The sequence below is a fragment of the Rhineura floridana genome, chromosome 3 (assembly GCF_030035675.1).
Source record: "Rhineura floridana isolate rRhiFlo1 chromosome 3, rRhiFlo1.hap2, whole genome shotgun sequence".
NCBI classification, from domain to species: domain Eukaryota; kingdom Metazoa; phylum Chordata; class Lepidosauria; order Squamata; family Rhineuridae; genus Rhineura; species Rhineura floridana.
Window position 1 is genome coordinate 205,577,471 of NC_084482.1, and position 22,294 is coordinate 205,599,764.

The window sequence follows — 22,294 nt, forward strand, 5'->3', positions numbered from 1 at the left end:
AGTGTTGCAAGATCAAAAAAAGACTATACTCAGTGCTAGAACTCACTATTCGTCTTTGTTTTAGAGCACCTGGACCCTGTTCTTCAGCCAAAAAGGCTCCCAGAGCAGCTTAGATACACTCAAGTAGATACACTCCCTGCCCACAGGCTGACAAGCTAAACAATGACACACGAGGGAAGCGAGAAAAAGCAAACTCGGGCACCAATTCTTAAATAGTAGCACTTGCCATGTTCTTATAAAACGTTCTTACTGCTTCTTCGCTTCATTATATTTTTGCTTTCACTCCAGGTTCTTCTACTAGATTTTTGGTTGTTCTGGGGCCTTTGCAACCCGGCTTGGCTTTTGCCTTCTTTTTCAGAGGAGAAGGGATTTCTTGGCGTGAACCTGGCCCTTCTTCCGTTTTGAGGCTTTGTGGCCAGTCTCCTCTAAGACAGTCCTTTGGGGCTGGAGCTTTGGCTCATAAAAACTTTTATTTATTTAATTTATTTATTAGATTTATTAGTCGCCCATCTGGCTTGTTATCCAGCCACTCTGGGCGACATACAGCATAAAAACGTACAAATGCATTAAAACATTAAAATGCATAAAAACGTGGAGCAGATATTGCTTTTCTAGTGTTCATATACTTATGTTTCTTGTTTTAATATCTTTTCTTAATCCCAGGTGGGGTTTCTATTTTGCTCTTTTATTTTTTCCAACCTTTTCCCTTCATCTCTGTTCTTCTGGATCCAATCCATAGGACCCTACATTCAGCTGGGTCCTTTGAATCCCTGCTTGGATAGGTAACTATCCTATCCTTTCTGTTCTCTTTTCTTAATAGTGAGGATGAATGCTTATGTAGCTGATGCATAGTAAAGCTTTACCTACTTTGGACTAATAGAAGGAGGTAAATGAAAGAATTGCATAATAGTTGAAATTACTAGCCTTGCATGCCATAATGACTGTAAGAGCTAAGTTGCACACTGTTCTTCTGAGCAGAGAAGTTTATATATCCATATTCTATTCTGTTTTTCCAGTAATCATTATTTGCAGCTACTGATCCTTATTTCTCACTTTCCCAAGGTTCGATAATGTGCTGTGACTTTCTTTTTGATATTATCATGCTGCTGTCTTTCATTAACTGAAATGCATTTGCTGGTATTCTCATGATTTATTTAAAATAAATCTTTCCAAAGGGAGTAGAGCCTTTCAGATCACTCCTCTTAACTGATGAAATGGTTATTATTATTATTTATTGAATTTATTCGTCGCCCATCTGGCTGGCTGTCCAGGCACTCTGGGCGACGTACAAAATAAGCATACAATACCTAGACATTAAAAATCTAAAAACAATGACGATAACATCTAGCCAGAAAGAACTCCCCCCGGACAGGAGCTGAATTGTCACTGCTGCAGCTGAGGGATTTGCACGAAAGAGTATTCAAACATTTTTAAACTTTGTGTATTGCTCCAAGCAGGCAAAGATTTGGATTTCCTCCCCTTTTCCTTTCCTGTACCTGCAAGGCCAAATTCTATTTTTTTTCTTTTTACAGCTGTTTCATGTAGGAGCAGTTCTCTGCAAAGAGCTTTGTAAAAAAAAAAAATGAAATGAAATTGCCGCCAATGTGCCTTCAGTAACAACCAGTGGAGAAAGGCAGGCTGCCTCCTTTCCTTTGGGCTGTAGGAATCAAAATGGAAGTCGGGGTGTGTGGCAATAGATGGCACCCTGTGAAAAACAAACACATAGCTCCCCGCCCCATACACAATCCTCTTCAATCCTGCCACAGTAGGGTAACATGCAATTTTAGAAGGGATTTTCCCTCCTTATTGGGTTATCTGCAGATAGGGAAAATCTTATTTTAGCAGGGAAGGGGAGTTCCACTTGGATGAGGAGGTACTTGTGTGGATGCCTCAAAAATAAACGAGACACAAGCTCTGAGTTCAAGTGTAGATCTTCTAACATCTCAAAAATTCCCCACAGGGAAGACTCAGAAGAACTCTTCAGGTTATTTATTTATTGGATTTATTTATTATTTGATTTATATTCCTCCCAGCAGGAGCCCAGGACGGCAAACAAAAGCACTAAAAACACTTTAAAACATCACAAAAACAGACTTTAAAATACATTAAAACAAAACATCTTTTAAAACATTTTTAAAAGCTTTGAAGACATCTTTAAAAAGAGTTAAAAAAACATTGTTTTTTTAAAAAAGGTTTAAAAACATATTAAAAAGCAGTTCCAACAAAGAAGCAGACTGGGTCAAGGTCTCAAAAGGCTTGTTGAAAGAGGAAGGTCTTCAATAGGCGCTGAAAAGATAACAGAGATGGCACCTGTCTAATGTTTAAGGGTAGGGAGTTCCACAGGGGAGGTGCCGCCACACTAATGGTCCATTTCCTGTTGTGCAGAATGGACCTCCTGATAAGATGGTATCTGCAGGAGGCCCTCACCTGCAGAGCACAGTGAGCGACTGGACATATAAGGGATAAGATGGTCTTTCAGGTATCCTAGTCCCAAGCTGTATAGGGCTTTGTACACCAAAACTAGAGCCTATGTTGAATGTGCTTTAAATGCATGGTGAGGATCTGCCCTACTATGCTGTGCATTCATTAGTGAATTGAAAAGAACAAATTAGAACGATACTTTTTAAAATAAGGCTGTAGCTCGCTGGTAGGCATTCAAAGGTCCAATATTCAATCTCTGGAAGAGACTATTGCCTGGAATCCTGGAGAGCCAATGCTAGTCCATGTCAGCAGTACTGAGCTAGATGGTACCAAATGGCCTGACTCACTATAAAGGAGGAAAGAGACCCAAGGGCCACAGTGACTCCGAAATTTATTTATGTATTTTATTTACAACATTGATATACTGCTTTTTTGTAAAAAACCTCAAAGCGGTTTATAGAAGGAATTCAAACCATAAAATTATTGGCAAAATTATTGGCCCATCCCAAAATCTGCTCTGGGGTGCCCACCCCAGGAAAGGGGAGGGTGTCCTCTTCAAGATGCCACTGCATCCCATCTGGCCCAGAGCTTCTGCTGGGCATCGGGCACGAATGAGAGCATCTATGCAAAACCAAACCAGAGAAAAACGTGCAGGAAAAAATAAGGAACTGGGGGTGCCCACCCCAAATTCTGCTCTGGTCCAGGACAAATCATATACCCCAGGAAAGGGAAGGGTGTCCTTGTGATGTTCTTGCTTATATTGTAAATATGGTAAGTGCTGGTTATATAGAAGATATATGGTAAGTAGAGTGAAAGAGGAGGGGGGAGTACATGAGCAGTAGAATGCTGGATGATTGGCTGAGTGTTTGAATGGCTGGGAGTATAAATGGAAGAATGACAGTTGAATCTGGGAGGTTGTGGTTGAGGTGTCTTTGAGAGGTTGAGAGAGAGGTTGGAGGTTTGGAGGTGGTGTTGAGAGCGAGTCGGAGTTCTGAGGCAATTAGTAAAAAGTCAAGTACCTAACAGAATATAGATGAAACCATACGCTTGTGAAACATTCCTTAAGTAATCTTGTTATTTCTGATATTTAATAAATTCTTATTTGGTTTACCAAAGGCCTGATCGTTGGCTGGGGGAATATACAGACCAGAAGGGAGGGCAAGGTAATTACCAAGGCTGAACAGAAACTGTATCTAATGGTGGCAGCGGTGAAGGGAGAGATTGTAACAAATCAAGTATCCAGAGCAACCCAGAGTTGTATGCTTTAAATATAAAGATACAAGGGGTTTTGGAACAGCATAGGCACACAAAGTAACAAGCTATAGAGAGACTTAGGCAAAGTCTCTGGGAGTTTGGGTTACAGAAAGTGACTGGTGGTGCTGCCTAGCAGTGAGATCTAGTGAGATCTGTGCTAGAGCTGTAAAGGGTAAGAATAAACCTGACATTCCTGTCTGCTGGTAGCCCCAAGTGAGAGCTTCACAGGTGGTGCTGGGGAAGGATGTCACAGTCCTCTACGAGATGCCACTGTGTCCTGCCTGGCCCAGAGCTTCTGCTACACACAGGGCACGGATGAGGGCATCTATGCAAAACCAAGATAGAGAAAAACAGGAAGGAAAAAGTAAGGAATTAGGGGTGCCCTGTTGCGCTGCGATCGAATGTTGAAGCGTGGTGCCAGGTCACCCAAGCAATAGCCCAATTAGTACCCAAAGTAAAGAAGCTTCACAACAGGATCTTGTAAAGAGAATCTTTTACTTGATTCATTAGGTTTGCACAGTACAAGGCTCTTTCTCCTACAAAACTCATCCCCCCACACTGCTGCGTGTTGTTCAAGGTTTTTAAACACTTTCAGTTCTGTTCCAGCTGCCTTGTGCCCTTGAACAGCTCTGTACAATTTTAACCCCTTCCTTGTCTTTGTGGAAACCCATGGAGCTTTCCAACAGGCAACATGCCCACCCCAAAATCTGCTTTGGGCCAGAACAAATCATATACCCCAGGAAAGGGGAGGGTGTCCTCTACGAGATGCCACTGCGTCCTGCCTGGCCCAGAGCTTCTGCTATGTGCATGGCACGGATGAGGGCATCTATGCAAAACCAAGGTAGAGAAAAACAGGAAAGAAAAAGTAAGAAATTGGGAGTGCCCACCCCAAAATTTGCTTTGGGTCAGGACAAATCGTAAACCCCAGGAAAGGGGAGGGTGTCCTCTATGAGATGCCACTGCATCCCATCCGGCCCAGAGCGGTCCCTCCTGGCACCGGGCACGCACGAGGACATCTATGCAAAATCAAAATGGATAAAAACATACAGGAACAATAAGTAACTGGGGGTACCCACTCCAAAATCTGCTCTGGGCCAGGACAAATCATACACCCCAGGAAAGGGGAGGGTGTCCTCTGCGAGATGCCACTGCGTCCCACCTGGCCCAGAGCTGCTGCTGGGCACAGAGCACAGATGAGGGGATCTACGCAAAACGAACATGGACAAAAATACGCAGGAAAAGATAGGTAACTGGGTGTGCCCACCCCAAAATCTGCTCTGGGCCAGGACAAATCATATACCACAGGAAAAGGGAGGGTGTCCTGCATGTTTTTCTCTGCTTTGGTTTTGCATAGATGCCCTCTTCCGTGCCCTGTGCATAGCAGAACCTCGGGGCCAGACGGAATGCAGTGGCAACTCGAAGAGTACACCCTCCCCTTTCCTGGGGTATATGATATGTCCTGGCCCAGAGCATATTTTGGGGTGGGCACCCCCAAGTACTTATTTTTTATGATTTTATGACATCATTATGTATTTATGATAATATCAGAAGCCTGATGACTTTGATTGCATAATTTTATTATTATTATTGATGGGGAGAGTCCCCCGATCACAGTGATATATCATACAGGGTACCCCAACATATATTTTGGGGTTCAGAGACATGTTAAGTTTGGCTTGAAGTTGCTGTAGGTGTCAACTTTTCTTCTTTTTTAGCATTTTGAACTTTCAAGCAAATAAGGAACTGGGAACTAGGAACCAACTTCAGCGTTGTAATAATTCTATTGTTTTCTTACCGAATTTTCACTTTAACCACATGAAACTATGTAAATGTAAATACATTTAGGCTGTGCGTATGATATTGTAATTTAAAGGTGTAATTTTAATATTGCTAGTTGTTTATGTCACTACTATTGCCATTACATTCAGTGATATACGGAAATTACGATTTACGAGTAACATTAGTACAAAAAACATTACTAAAGATTCTGTATGGTCTGGTACGGGAGGAGGTCCATGGGGGTGACACCATAATAATAATAATAAAATTTTATTTTTAGGCCACCTATCTGGCCGAATAATCGGCCACTCTAGGCAGCGTACATCATTAAAATTAAAATACAGCATATATAACAAATAAATACATTTTAACATCAATCTCCTATTAACAATCAACCCACATCTGTACACTATAAAACTGAAACTAACTAAAAAGCCTATACGCCCGTTGGGACAGCCAAGTTTTTAGTCCTTGGCGGAAACTTACCAGGGAGGGGGCATGGCGAAGATCGTATGGCAGAGAATTCCAGACACCATGAGTTAGCGCACTGGGTGACACCAACCCTAGTGACGCCACTGGATGTATCACTGAACACTAAAGTCAGGATCATTCAGACCATGGTATTCCCGATCTCTATGTATGGATGTGAAAGTTGGACTGTGAAAAAAGCGGATAAGAGAAAAATCAACTCATTTGAAATGTGGTGTTGGAGGAGAGCGTTGTGGATACCATGGACTGCAAAAAAGACAAATAACGGTTGTTAGAACAAATTAAACCAGAACTGTCACTAGAAGCTAAAATAATGAAATTGAGGTTATCATACATTGGACACATAATGAGAAGACATGATTCACTAGAAAAGACAATAATGCTGGGAAAAACAGAAGGGAGTAGAAAAAGAGGAAGGCCAAACAAGAGATGGATTGATTCCATTAAGGAAGCCACAGACCTGAAGTTACAAGATCTGAACAGGGTGGTTCATGACAGATGCTCTTGGAGATTGCTGATTTATAGGGTCGCCATAAGTCGTAGTCGACCTGAAGGCACATAACAACAACAAGTTAACTATATAAAAATTATTATTATTATTGTGATATAATAAATTTATATCTCGCCCTTCCTCCCAGTACCCTATGACAAGCAGGCTATGGTGAACAAAAGCTCTATTGGTTGAAGTTGATACTATTTATAGAAACAGAGAAATTAATAATAATGCAAACCCTTGGAGTGCCCGTTTTTAGATGACAGTTCCCCTCAAATCAGGGGTGCCACATGAAATTTTTTTGTGTTTTTGATGTCTCAATGTGGGTAGGATTTTTTTAAAAAATTTAAAACTGGTGCGACAACCACTTATTCAAATCCATTGAAATCTACTGGAATGACTCCTAAGTTTGCTTGGTGTTCATTAGAATTATACAGCCACAAGAGTGGCTGTATACTATAGTCAGCGGGGATTTTTCACATTCTGCAATGTTAAATGGAAAATATCCCCCCCATGCCATTCTGAGGCTTCCCATAAGCTCATTTCAAAACAAAACCTTACAAAACGTATAGTTCTGAACTCAGAAACGCTTGCTTAACAACCCTGTCAATTTTCATGGCGATACACGAAACAGAGAGATTCGAGAGTTCAAAGTCTAAAACGAGAGAAAAAAACTCAGACCCCTTTTGGACTTTTTTGTGCGAGTTCTCATAATCTGTTGAAATTCATTAAAAATCAGCCATGTTCACAGAGTACCTGTAATCCTAATACTGACCTTGTCCCATACTCTGACCTTCATCTACTGCAGTTTAAAAGTTAAAAAAAATGCCTGGTTGATTTTTAATTAATTTAAGAAATTTTGGCTGGAAGCCTATTATAACACGGGGCATGCTCAGTAAGGACCAACTGTCATTGTTCTAAAAGCCTCACAGCTGCTGGGCTTGGCTAATTAGAGGGCCACACCCACACCAGACTTGATTTCACTTGAGACAGTCATGGCTTCCCTCAAAGAATCCTGGGAAGTGTAGTTTGTGAAGGATGCTGAGAGGAGACTCCTATTCCCCTGAGAGAATGGTTTAACAGTCAGCCACTCTGATTAAAGGTCTGTGAGAGGAACAGGGCGTCTCCTAGCAACTCTCAGCACCCTTCACTAACTACACTTCCCAGGATTCTTTCAGAGAAGCCATGATTGACTTTGAGCCATGGCTTTGAGAGAAGCCGTGATAAATTCTTTTAAATTGTTTTTAAAAGATGTGTTTTTAAATTTGTATATCTGTTTTTAATGTTTTTAGTTATTGTAAACCGCCCAGAGAGCTTTGGCTATGGGGCGGTATATAAATACACTAAATAAATAGATAAATAAATAATGATTGTCCAAAGTGTAATAGAGGCCTGGTGTGGATGTGGCCAGGGACAGCTTTGTTTTAAATTTGGGTGGGAGGTAGGGTTGCCAGGTTCAGGGCCTGAGACTGATCCTGTATCTTTAGGAGAAGAGAAAGTCAGCCAAGTGCTGGTGTTCTTGCAACATTGTAATGGGAAAAACCACAAGGTAGAATTCTCCCTTCCCCCTGCCCAACTGTGAAAGATACAGAAGACGTCTTGGTTGGCAGGCCCAGCCTGGTCAGTTTTACCTATCCTAGTCATGATTGCATAGGAGTATATCCGATTCAACTCAATAATCATACAAATGATCAGACCTGCCTTTTCCCTCCTTTCCCTTTCCTCTCCCTTTCTCCTCCCCTCTTCCTTCTTCCGCCTTCCCTGCCCACTCCAGCCCTCCGTCCCTCCCCCCCAGTCAGTTTTACCTATCCTAAGCATGAGTGCATGGGAGTAAATCCCACTGAACTCAATAAACATGCAAACGACCACATCTGTCCTTCTTCTCCCCTCTCCCTCCTGCCTGCTCCCATCCCAGTCCTCCCCTCTGCTTTTCCACCCCTCCCTCCTCCCCCTCCTCCCTTCCCCATCCCCTGTGGTCAGTTTCACCTATCCTAAGCATGATTGCCTGGTGTGTGTGTGTAAATCCCACTTAACTCAATAAGCATGCAAATGATCAATCCATTCTCAGCAAACTTGCACAGGATCCCATTTCTTACATCCCGGATTAAAAAGCAGGGAAATTCACTAATAGGCAAAAAACCTTGCGGTTTAAGAATGTACCTAGAGCCCACAGATATTTCTACCAAACTTTAAAAAGCAGGGAAATTGGGCAGCTATAGTGAATGCACCAGGGGAGCAGGAGACCTGACCTCCTCTCTGAGATATTGTACTGCCCTACAAAGTTGTCAAAATGCAAACACAATTTGGGTCGGTCTTTCACAGTCGAATCCACTTGCTGTGTAGCTTGGAAGAATTTGGTAACATGTGCCTCTGAGCATATGGTGAGTGGTGGCTACACATGTAATCAGCCCAAATAATAGAAAGAAGGTATGTCCTGTGCTGATTTTGTTTTAGCCGGGAGGAAGCAACATTATTAAGACAGTTGATATAGTTCAGATGGTCACTTTAAATATGTCTGATTTACTTTGCAAACTTAGTGAAGTTTTCTATAGGAAATCATTTTCTTTTGCTTTTGTTTCTATGAATATGTGAAGTACAGCAACACTTTGCAAAATTTATACTAAAAAACTCCAAACATAATTGTGGAATAATGGCACTGACTTCTGCAAAATAGTCTCCAGTGGATCTCAGAAGTGTATCAATTTGCACAAGATAAAACAGTGGGAGGTGAAATACATTCTAGCAAAATTCTAGGTGTGCTCTATGTTTTTAATTGATCGTGAACACCTTGCCTTAAATAAAGTGGTTTAAACATAGCAGGCTGAAGACATGCATCCTCTTTTTTCCAACAACTAGAGTCATTGCTAAAGTAGCAGCATATTGTAATCAGTCTGATTTTACATTAAACTGCAGTTTCAGGTCCAACTGTTAATACACCCAAAATAGAAATAGACCATAACCTCCAGTTTAAAACAAAAAAGGCTATCTTCACCATCATATGACATTGACCAATAAAAAGTCTTTGAAATTAATACAAATAAATTTGACACAGATTTCTAGGATGAATAATGAGGGAAATAAAATTTTCTAGTTTAGATTCTCTGTAGAAACATTAGTAACACAGGAAAGAAGCAAAGTAAGAAGAACACCAACAAACATACAAAAATATAATTCTCCATCTTTGGAGATGGCAGGTGTTGCCACCACTCACCATATGCTCAGATGCACATGTTACCAAATTCTTCCAAGCTACACAGCAAGTGGATTGGACTGTGAAAGACCGACCCAAATTGTGTTTGCATTTTGACAACTTTGTAGGGCAGTACAATATCTCAGAGAGGAGGTCAGGTCTCCTGCTCCCCTGGTGCATTCACTATAGCTGCCCTATTTCCCTGCTTTTTAAAGTTTGGTAGAAATATCTGTGGGCTATAGGTACATTCTTAAACCGCAAGGTTTTTTGCCTATTAGTGAATATAATTATAATGTCTTTGTAGGGTGTATAATGATTGCCTGAAACAGACTGTTTAGTCATGAGATGTGTGGAGTATCTCTTGCCCTTTCTCTAAAATAACTCCCCCCATGCTGTGACCTCTCTGCTTCATCCCCTTGATCATTTTTGTTTCCCTTTTCTGAACTTCTTCTGCCTCCTCAATATTATTTTTGAGCTCAAGCAATGAGAACTGTGGGCGGTATTCTAAGTATGGTCACCCGTTCAATGTGTATAACTGCATTATGAGATTGGCAGTTTTCATCTCAGTCCCTTTCTTCATGATCCCTAATATGGAATTGATTTCAGAGCTGTCTCACACTGCATCAGTATCTTCACTGCGGCATGCACTATGACCCCAAGGTCTCTTTCCTGGTCAGTCACCATCAGTTGAGATCTCATTAGTAGACAGGCAAAGTTAGGATTTTTTGCTTGGAAGTGCACCACTTGACGCTTGCTTACAGTTACTTTCATTTGCAGTTTTAATGCCCAACTCTGTTTGGAAATATCCATTTAGAGCTCCTCACAATCCCTATTTGTTTTAACCACCCAGAAGAATTTGGTATCTTCAGTAAACCTGGTTACCTCATTGCTCACCTGTAATTCCAGGTCATTTCAGAACAAGCTAAAAAGCACAGGTCCTAATACTGATGGGGGGGGCTTCTTACATCCCCCCATTGCAAGGACTGTCTTCATTCCTACTCTCTCCTTCCTGATCTTTAAACAGTTACAGCAGGGCCTCGCTTTACAGCACTTCTCTAATACAGTGGTCTCAGACGCAGTTAGACTAAAACCCCACTCATACGGCGCTTGTTCTGCTTTTACAGCGGTTTTCGGGCATCTTGTACCATTCTATTCAATGGGTTCCGCTTTACAGAGTTTTTCACTTTACAGCTGGGGTCCGAAACGTAACCCGCCATATAAGTGGGGCCCTACTGTACTGATCCATAAGAGCATCTTTGTCTTATCCAATGATTGCTATATTCTTCTATATGTATGCTAACTCTGTCTTTAATAATAATTTCTACTAGTTTCCCTGAAGCAGATAGTAAGCTAATTGACCTTCAATTTCCAGGATACGTTCTGGGTCCTTTTTAAAAAATAAATTGTAATATATTCACCCAATCCTCAGATACGGAAACCGATCTTCAGGAGAATTTACATATTTTCATTAGAAGATCAGCAATGTGACATTTGAGTTGTTTAAGACCTCTCGGGTAGATGCCATCTGGACTTCAGATGATTTGTAAACAATAAATGAAAAATCCCCACTTGCCACATCTCTCTTCAAACTGTGAATTGAGGGCAGGTGATGTCCACACCTTGCCTGGGAGAATTCATGAGGAAGGCAATTTTTTCCTTGTTCCAGGGACCGGTGGCCTTTGAAGAAGGGGCCTTCCATTTCACTCCGGAGGAGTGGGTCCTGCTGGATCCAGGCCAAAGAGCTCTGTACAAGGAGGTCGTATGGGAGATCCATGAGATGGCAACCTCTCTGGGTAAGTACTTTTGCCCTTAATAGCTATGGAAGGCAAGAATTCCTGTTGGTGGTGTTACCAATGAGATCATTAGAAAGGTGGTGATGGACTTAGCCAGGGCATAAGAATATACAGTAGGGCTCCGCTTCCCGGCGTTCCGCTAATGTGGCGGCTTTCCTCCCCTCTTTTAAAGCCGCTTTTGCGGCATTTTCGCATCATTTTCGTGCGACGTGACCCATTAAAATCAATAGGGTTCCGCTTTACGGCGATTTCTGCTTTACGGCGTGGGTCCGGAGCAGAACCCGCCATATAAGCGGGGCCCTACTGTATGAAAAATCTTGTGGATCAAACCAAAGGCCTGTGTAGTCCAGGCTTCTGTTTTCACAGTGGCCAGCCAGATGCCCCTGGGAAGCGATGCTCTCCTCATTCATGATCCCTGTACTGCCTCAGATAATGGTGGCAAATGGATGCATCTGATATGAGTTGTTTCTGTTGATTCTCTTTCTCTTGGCCAAGTACCTCTCTTGTTGAGACGGGGTGGGGGGAAATTCCCATTCCAGAGTACACAGCACTAAGGTTGATAGACTGAAAAGTGGCCGGCAGGAAGAGATAGGGGCGAGGCAGCAGGTAGTTTGGGGTGTGTGGGGACACCAGGAAGAGTACCAGATTGCCTCCACAGGTGCTCCTGTGCAGACCAGCCTCTGCCTTGCTCCTCTTCCTTGTGGAAAGAGGCAGCAAAGTCACTGGTGAGTGACATCCCTTTGAGTTGGCTAGTCCTGGGTAGCCCAAAAGACTGATGCTTGTTCAAGCATATTCATGTTTATATGTCAGGAAGACAGCAAAGGCAGCAGGCAGGCCCTGCGAATGGCTTCTTGGATCTCTGCTTCAGCTGGCAAAGGTCCAGAATAAAGCAGGAGAAGTAGTGGAGCCCTGAAAGGGGCTTTTGAAGCAGCTGCAGCAAGTGGGGACCTCTGCTTCAGCATCAGGGGCCAGAGGTAGTGGAAGAAAAGCACGGGAGTCAGACCGCTGGGTTCTGGCTGGCCAAGTGATTGAGCAAGTGACCTCGGGCAGAGCGATACTCAGCAGAGTGGATCTAGGGAGCCAGGGCCTGCACAATTGATTCAGCAAGTGATTTCATAGTGGAACTGGATAACCAGAACGAAGAACCAAAAAATGGTGCCAAGGGTCTGGTTTTTATATCCTCTGGAGAAAACCCCCAAATGAAATTCCAGCGTTGATGGGCTCAAGGGAGTGTCATTCTGCATTTTTTTTTTAATTTCCCACCCTTCCTCCCAGTGGGAGCCTAGGGTCCTATAGCTAGTATGAGTCATGTGGTCAGCTGATGGGATTTCTTTTTGTGGAGGCAGGTGGTGATATTCACCCTTCAGCTACTTTGATTAGATATAGATTTTAACAATGAGCTCCTCTCCAAACTCTTCCAATTATTTTTGGATCACATTGATGGGATTGCCAAAGGTCATGTCCTGTGCATAAGACTAGCTACATGACCTTAACTGAGGTGACAAACATAACTTTTGGCTACTTTTGCCATCAGGCCTCATACAACCATCACATAGGCCATGTAGTGTCTTCCCGGTTTCTAAGTTAGTAGCCAGCCTGCCACCACTCTGGTCTCCACTTTCACCTCAGCAGTCTCTGGTCTCTGCCTTACACCTCTCTCATCAACTGCCTTTGCCAACTGACAGTTAACTGCCCATCTTTTGCTCTCCAGAACCTCCAGCTAATCAGAACATGTTGTTTTCCAGACCGACCAAAATGATATTTACCTGATCCAGGCTAAAACAGGTCTCTAACATAGTAACTATACAGGCCTTGAATTTTAACAATTACACCCAGACATCAAGAGAACAAGCAGAAATATTTTTTCAAAGTACAAATCATAAACAGACAGATATATAAACAGCATATCTCCACAGAGCTTTACCAGCCTTCCTTTTTATTCCCTCAGGAGATGTCCAGGGAATCACAGAAGTGTCACTGGAAACAGCTGAAGAGGAGAAGGAGGAGTGGGAATTGGGGAGTCAAGATGACGCGAAGAGACAAGAGGGGAGACAAATGCAAAAGCCGGCGGATGAATCCAGTACTTCTGAAGGTGGTGAAAATAAAATGCAAGGCAGTATTCATTACCTAAAGGAAACAAGAATGTCTCCTGAGTGCAGTAAAAAGATAAATGGCCAGAAACCCCAGAGAACATATTGGAGAAGGCATACGAGAAAGAAACCATATAAATGCTTAAAATGTGGGAATGGATTTTTTGATAAATTAACCCTTCTTAGACATCAGACGGTTCACACAAGAAAGGAACCAAATACATCCTTAGGCTGTGGGGAAAGTATCAGTCACAGTGGAAGTCTTGCTTCCTGTGGGAAAAAAATTATGGGAGAGAAACGATATACATTTTCCAAAGGTAGCAAGAGCTGTTCTAATCAGTCAGTGATTGTCAGCCATGAGAGAATCTACACAGTAGGGAAATCATACAAATGTATGGACTGTGGCAAGAGTTTTAGGCAGGTTAATCACCTGGCTAGACATCAGAGAACTCACATAGAGGAAAATAAGAAAGTGCACACAGGGGACAAACCTTATAAAATATGCCTGGAGTGTGGAAAGAGCTTCTCTCATAATGGAGCCCTTAATGCGCATCAAAGAATTCATAGAGGGGACAAGCCTTATAAATGCTTGGAGTGTGGAAAGAGTTTCAGGCAGAGTGGCACATTTTCTAGACATCAAAGAATTCATAGAGGGGACAAGCCTTATCAATGCTTGGAGTGTGGAAAGAGCTTTAGACAGAATGGTGCTCTTCAGGTACATCAACGCATCCATACAGGGGACAAACCTTATCAGTGCTTGGAGTGTGGAAAGTGCTTTAGACACAGTGGAGCCCTTACAGTACATCAAAGAACTCATACAGGAAACAAACCTTGTATATGCTTGGTGTGTGGAAAAGCCTTCAGTCAGAGTGGCACACTTTTTAGACATCGAATAATTCATAGAGGGGACAAACCTTATCAATGCTTAGAGTGTGGAAAGAGCTTCAGTGACAGTAGCACCCTTACTAAACATCAAAGGACGCATACAGGGGACAAACCTTATCAATGCTTGGAGTGTGGAAAGAGCTTCAGTTGCAGTAGCTCCCTTACTACACATCACAGAACTCATACAGGGCACAAACCTTATAAATGCTTAGAGTGTGGAAAGAGCTTCAGTAACAGTAGCTCCCTTACTACACATCACAGAACTCATACAGGGGACAAACCTTATAAATGCTTGGAGTGTAGAAAGAGCTTCAGTGACAGAGGCACCCTTACTAGACATCAAAGAACTCATACAGGGGAGAAACCATATAAATGCCTGGAATGTGGAAAGAGCTTCAGTCGGAGTACCTCTGTTACTTTACATCAAAGAAGTCATACAGGGGACAAACCTTATAAATGCATGGAGTGTGGAAAGAGCTTTTGTCACAATGGTAGTCTTCAGATACATCAAAGAAGTCATACAGGGGAAAAACCTTACCAATGCTTGGTGTGTGGAAAGAGTTGCAGTACAAATGGTAACCTTATTTCACATCAAAGAACTCATACAGGGGAGAAACCTTATAAATGCTTTGTGTGTGGAAAGAGCTGCAGTACGAGTAGCGCCCTTACTGCACATCGAAGAACCCATACAGGGGAGAAACCTTATAAATGCTTGGTGTGTGGAAAGAGCTGCAGTACAAGTGCCACCCTTAATGTGCATCAAAGAACTCATACGGGGGACAAACCTTATAAGTGCTTGGAGTGTGGGAACAGCTTCACTCAGAGTAGCACATTTTCTAGACATCAAAGAACTCATACAGGGGACAAACCTTACAAATGCTTGGAATGTGGAAAGAACTTCAGTCGTAGCCACCACCTTACTTCACATCTAATTACTCATATGGGGACAAACCTTATTAATGTATAGAGTGTGGAGAGAGCTTCAGTCGGCATGGCCACCTTTTTGGACGTCAAAGGATCCATCAGGGAAAGCCTTACAATGTCTGGAATGTAGAAAGAGCTTTAGTCAGTGGCACACCCTTGCTATCATAAAAAAAGCACATTGGGGGAAACGATATACAGTAGGGCCCTGCTGTTTAGTGGCCCACTTGCTTTCTGCTAATACGGCAGCTAAAATTAGAGTAAGGCCCCACTCATACAATGCTTGTTCCACTTTTACGGTGTTGGGTGCCATTTTATTGAAGGAGTTCCCGTTTTTGGCGGGTTTCGCTTTTAGGCAGGGGTTTGGAACGTAACCAGCCATATGCGTGGGGCACTACTGTAACTGTTCAGAGTGTGGAAGGAGTTTCATTTAGCATACCTGCTGTATTTTGCATCAACTAATTCATAGGAGGAAATGGCTTGACATTCTTTTTTCACATCAAAGGGTTATTAAAAGGGAGAAACTATAGAATGCTGAAAGAGCTTCAGTCACAATAATTAATGTTCAAATTGGTGAACACCTTTCACCTCTCATTCCACCTCCTATATAAAAGATGCCTCTAGTATATATCAGTTTAAAGAATCATTAAAAGGTTTCATCTCTTGGGAAAGCTTCAGTGAAGCTTGTTACTGTGCTCAGTTTTGGGGGCGAATTTGTGTGCATAGTGAAGGTGAAGTGGAATGAAAGAGATGTGGAGTGGAATGGATAAAAAAAATGGTCAAGAAATTTATGTCTAATGTGGGCCCGAATACCTGCATTGAGGGCAGAAGTGTTTTCCTTCCTGTATTGTGAGAAGCAGAAATGCTGACACGGGAACCTTTGTGGGTCTCCCTGCACCCTCACAAGGCTTACTAGGAGACGATGCACTGACTAGGAGGCAACTCATATCAGGCTAGCAAATCTGTCATTAAGACCAATAAGAAACAACTATTTTAATTTGTGGTTCCAAAATGCTTCTCTCTTAAGAAATAAATTAGTGAGACACATTTAAATGAAGTTGATTGGACATGTTCCAATGCAAAAAAATCTTAACGAGTCCATGGAATGGTGATGTTGAATAAAATGCATGGTGAGATGAGTTCCGTAGTCTGTGTGTGAATGTTGCTGTCATGCTCTTTAATCCTAACTCTCAAAGATCTTGAAGTCTGTCCACATACCATTTGGAACAAGAACATGTAATAATGTAAACTCCATGATCTGAATTACAACTATTGAATGATCTCAAAACATGTTATCAACAGGGCGATAAGGCTTAGGATCTTGTCAGGCCCTAAAATGACAGAAAGACAGGTATTTTGTCCCGTGACCTGTCATAATACAGAACTGATCATTTAATAACAAAAATTGAGGTGAGAGAAAAAGATAGAACAGAATGCAGAAAAGTTGCACATGTCTGTGGCGAGATCAAAAAAAGACTATACAGTGCTAGAACTCACTATTCGTCTTTGTTTTAGAGCACCTGGACCCTGTTCTTCAGCCAAAAAGGCTCCCAGAACAGCTTAGATAAACTCAAGTAAGTTGTAAGCCGCTCTGAGTCCTATTGGGAAAAGGGCGGGGTAGAAATAAGGTTTATTATTATTATTATTATTATTATTACACTCCCTGCCCACAGGCTGACAAGCTAAACAATGAGACACGAGGGAAGCGAGAAAAAGCAAACTCGGGCACCAATTCTTAAATAGTAGCACTTGCCATGTTCTTATAAAACGTTCTTACTGCTTCTTTGCTTCATTATATTTTTGCTTTCACTCCAGGTTCTTCTACTAGATTTTTGGTTGTTCTGGGGCCTTTGCAACCCAGCTTGGCTTTTTCCCTTCTCTTTCAGAGAATGGATTTCTTGGCGTGAATCTGTCCCTTCTTCAGTTTTGAGGCTGTTTGAGGCCAGTCTCCTCTAAGTCCTTTGGGGCTGGAGCTTTGGCTCATAAAAAACTTGGAGCAGATATTGCTTTTCTAGTGTTCATATACATTTGTTTCTTGTTTAATATCTTTTCTTAATCCCAGGTGTGGTTTCTATTTTGCTCTTTTATCTTTTCCAACCTTTTCCTTTCATCTCTGTTCTTCTGGATCCAATCTATAGGACCCTACATTCAGCTGGGTCCTTTGAATGCCTGCTTGGGTAGGTAGCTATCCTATTCTTTCTGTTCTCTTAATAGTGAGGATGAATGCTTATTTAGCTGATACATAGTAAAGCTTTACCTACTTTGGACTGGTGGAAGGAGGTAAATAAAAGTAGAATTGCCTAATAGTTGAAATTATTACTACCTTTGCATGTCATAATAATTGTTTGTAAGAGTTAAGTTGCACACTGTTCTTCTGAGCAGAGCAGTTTATATATCCATATTCTATTTTGTTTTTGCAGTAATCATTATTTGCAGCTACTGATCCTTATTTCTCACTTTCCCAAGGTTCGATAATGTGCTGTTACTTTCTTTTTGATGTTATCATGCTCTTACTATTCATTGACTGAAATGCATTTGCTGGTATTCTCCTGATTTATTTAAAGTAAATCTTTAAAGGGAGTAGAACCTTTCAGACCACTCCTCTTAACTGATGAAAGAACTTGCACAGGACAGGAGCTGAATTTTGTCACTGCTGCAGCTGAGGGAATCTTCAGGTGGAAGTCCTTCCTGTTGGGATTGCCTGTCTCCAAGCAAAAATGGAAAACATGATCCAGCTACCATCAGAGCCAGGATGTGAGGAACAGGGTCTAGTCAGTGTTAGTGTCACAGCTTGATGACTTTCTTCCTTACCTAATTCTGTAACGTCTGGCCCTCCAGATATTGTTTGTCCCCAACTCTGGCCAGCCCTGTCAGCATGGCCAGTGTTCAGGGATGATTTGGGGGGGGGTGTAATCCAGTAACATCTGGAGTGCCACAGGGTCCCCCATCTGTGACGGAACTAATGAATATATACACACTTAATTGACACGTAAAAATGTTTCTGGCTTCCAAGTTGTAAAAAAATGCTCTGAACATGCAATAGGTCTGTTAAGCTCCATTAAAATGTATTTTGACAACATTTTGATATTTGTTTCTGTGTTTGTCAAGTCATCTGGGCTGGTAACATTTTCACTGCTTTTGGCCTCATATGCCTGAATGGTGTTTAAAAACGTGGAATAAACCTCACAACCTAGTCAAGAAAGAAACCATAACTGTTTAGAAGGTGCATTCATTTTCCAGGCTGTATCCAGACTAGGGTGATTCATCCTCACATGAGCACTTGCAATGTTGATTGATTGATTACAGCCCACTGGCCAGAATAAGAACAAACATAGAACAGTACAAACACATAAAACAGTAGACCATATCATTATATAAATAAAAAGGTGTATAATAATCGAAATACAAATTGGGTAGCAAAATTATATTGGCATATTAGATTATTACTCTTCCGGGTCCATGCTAAAAAAATTGTATCTAGACATATGTATAAAAAAATTCAATTAAAACTATGTCAACTTTGTACGTTATGTAGAGTTTTTAAAAAATATTTGATCTGACAGCTATAGCCGCTGCAGAAAATTTTGCTACTGCTAATGATATACTTGGAGAGCAATCTTCCAGAAAATATTCTTGCAATGGTATCCACGGTTTATGCGCTATATTTGATAAGAGAGGTAAAATAAATTGTTGTCTGAGGGTATTATAGAGAGAACAATAAAATAGAACATGAATGTTGTTTTCGACTGCTCCTTCACCGCAGGGGCAATGTCAATCTTCATAAGGAACCCCCGCGTAACGACCCTCAAGAACAGCCGAGGGGAGGGCATTTAGTCTAATCAAGGTAAAAGCCTTACGGAATTTAGGAATATCTAGATTTATCAGACATGGCATTGGAGTGAAACATCTGGGGTTATGCATTTGCTTTTTTTTTTTTTTACAATAATTTTTATTCAAATTTTCATAAAACATAGAAAACAAAATCATAAAACATTCAAAGACAAAAAACAAAACAAAACAAAAATGATTAAACAAAAAAAAATAAAATGTTGACTTCCCATTTGTCACATATCAAATCAGTTATAGGTCTACAATATATAACAATCCTGTCTCTTAAATCACATTATAAAATCACTTTCCTCCAGTAGTTATCTTAATTAATCATCAAATCTCATAAACATTACTTTATTCTTTCTACAAAAAGTCAAAGAGATTTCAATTCTTTAAGAAATATATCTATCAATTTTTCTCCAAATAAACATGTCAATTAATCCATCTCGTTAATAATTATAATAATCTTATTGTCATAACCATAGTCCAAATAAACATTTCGATTAATCCATCTCATCAGAATCTGTTAGGTCCAATAATTTCAATAGCCATTATTCCATTATCCCTATTAGTTCCATCTTTCATCTTCAATAGTCCTGTTAAGTCTAGTAATTTCAGTGTCCAATCTTCCATTATCAGTATTCCATAATAATCTTGCTGTTGTAGCCATAGTCATATAATAAGAGTCTGATGGGAATTTCCTCTATCCCAAATATTTTCTTGCCATCGATTCTGAATAAGTTGCTGAAATACTGTTGTAAAGTCATATCTGTGTTCTTCTTTTTTACAAAATGCACTGGCTCATCTCTTAAGAGTTTTTCCATTGTCACATGGCTGCAGTTAATTCCATAGATTTTCTCTATATCAAGCTCCATCACATCATTCCAGTCCAGAAGATTATCCAAGCCATTGATAACTTTATCTCTAATATCTTCATTAATTTCTTCAGAGATAACGTTAAATTCCAAACAGTAGATTTTATTTCTAAAATCCATAAACTCCAGATCTTTTTCCAATTCCACATTTGTTCCAATCTCCAGGGCTTGTATCTTCCCTTTATTTTTTCTTTTCTCATCTCTGATCTCATTCTCCTCTCTCACAGGATCCCCTATTTCTTTACACTCCTGCGTCATTTTGCTCAGTTCAATTTTCAGCTCCTTACTACTCTGTCGCAGGGTTTGTTTCGTTATCTCAATCTCATCCATTATTTTCTGAAACATAATTACTTCCAGATTCTCAGCCACTTTCTTGATTGCCATTTTTAAAACCACGAAAACAAAGCAAAACAAAAATAAAGAAGAACCACTTCTTATTTCAGCAACAATTGGGTTAATATTCCAGGCTTGATGACATCACAGTATAAACAGAGCAACCTGCCTTATCTCTCTATGTTCAAGAATGCAAAACAAATTTAGTTCCCAGCATCAAAACAGTTAGTGGCGTCGTGAAGAAGCAGATTCGTCAAAATAAAATAGACCAAAAAGAGAATAGTCCCAGACAATATAATATTCCTCGGAATAGAAATCAGGAATAGAAATCCCTCTTCTGTTTATTATCTTTAGAATGCACTTCCAGGACAGCTTTTTGCGACAGAAACAGAGATAAGCTGTTAATTTCGTGAATAACAGAGAAGAGCTATATCTCACCCAGAAGTTGTCCAAAGCCGATCAATCTGACAAATCTCCTTTTGCTGCAACAATTTAAACCAAGTAAAAAAAACAATAGAAAGAAGGGTGCTTGCCTGTTAGTCCGTTCTCTCTTTAAAGAAAAGATAAACGTATCGCTTAAGCAGATAGAGCTTGTTAGGAAGTCCGTCCGGCATTGTTGGCTGGACCTTATCTCATAAATTAATGAAATCCAGTCCTCCCAACAAAAACAGGCTTTGAGGTTGATCTCTACGTTTCTCCCTGCCCGGGAGAAATTTCATCAGTCAAAAAAAAAAAATGTTCTGACTGATTTATATCTGAATAAGCTTCTTTTGAGGCGGGAGCCCGTCCCAAAAGCAGGCACAAGCGAAGTCACCCTTCCCGGAAGTCCCGGGTTATGCATTTGCTTTTTAACAAGCATTAATTGATGTTGGAAGTCAATGTCTTTTAGGCATTGACGTATTTTTATTAAGGTATTTTCAAAACCCAATTATCGTTTGATAATATGAAGTGAAAAACCTAGTTTTGAAAGTTTGTCAATTATTAATTTCACCCAAAGCGAACGAAAATTATCTGTTAAAATATCAGGCGATAAACCTATTATAAATAAGTTTCAGCCATGTCTTGATTCTCTGAAACCAAATCTTAGACTCTATTGTTTGAACGCCTGCCTCTAAACGAAGGATATAATTAGGTATACATCTAGGAACGGCCATAATTGATCTTAAAAATATAGTTTGGACTGTTTCATAATCATTAAACTTCGTATTTACATTTGCTTGAGCGCCATATGTCATTTGAGGGATTATTTTCATATTAACAATTTTGAGAGCAGGGGAAATAGATTTACCACCTTTGGTGTGATAAAATGCTAAGAGCGCTTTCATGGTATGACGGGCGTTAAGAGTCATTGCTTTGGTATGAAGGTGATGTGAGCCAGAAGATTGAAAGACTTGGCCGAGATACTTATAAGATTGGACTTGTTCAATTTGTTGGCCATTGGTTAGCCATCGATGTTTAACTCTCTTCTTAGTAAACGCTATAATTTTTGTTTTCTGATAATTAATTGCAAGAAATTCAGATGAACAATATTTAACCAGATTCACTAGCAGTCTTTTTAGATCTACTGGGGATCTTGATAGTAATGCCACGTCGTCAGCATACAATAGTATGTTTCTTGGTTTTTTTGCTAAAATTGGAGGGTGGGAAGAAACTGTAGCTAACTTTGATACCATATCATTTATATATAGATTAAAAAGTGTTGGAGCTAGTACACAACCTTGTTTGACCCCTCTTGATGTTGGAATAGTATTAGTAAGATGGCCCTTAGAACTACATCTGATTTGGAGTCAGGTATTTTGGTACAAACCTTGAATCAAAATAAGTAAGCGTCTATCCATTCCCAAACTATTAAGTTTAGACCACAAACGATAATGAGATATTGAATCAAAGGCAGCCTTTAAATCAACAAATGCCGTATAAAAGGCATCTCCCTTTTTTCC

At 40.7% G+C, this 22,294-nt stretch overlaps 1 protein-coding gene across 1 annotated transcript in view; it reads left to right on the plus strand.

The window, feature by feature from the left end:
* LOC133381279 (zinc finger protein 883-like) overlaps positions 1–16,823 on the plus strand; it is a 33,973-nt gene extending 17,150 nt beyond the window's left edge. Inside the window, exons 3-4 of the mRNA XM_061620181.1 lie at positions 11,293–11,419; positions 13,368–16,823. Of these exons, the coding sequence (XP_061476165.1) occupies positions 11,293–11,419; positions 13,368–15,361 (2,121 nt within the window). The 3' untranslated portion in view covers positions 15,362–16,823. The remainder of the gene's footprint in view (positions 1–11,292; positions 11,420–13,367) is intronic.
* The last annotated feature ends 5,471 nt before the right edge of the window (positions 16,824–22,294 follow it).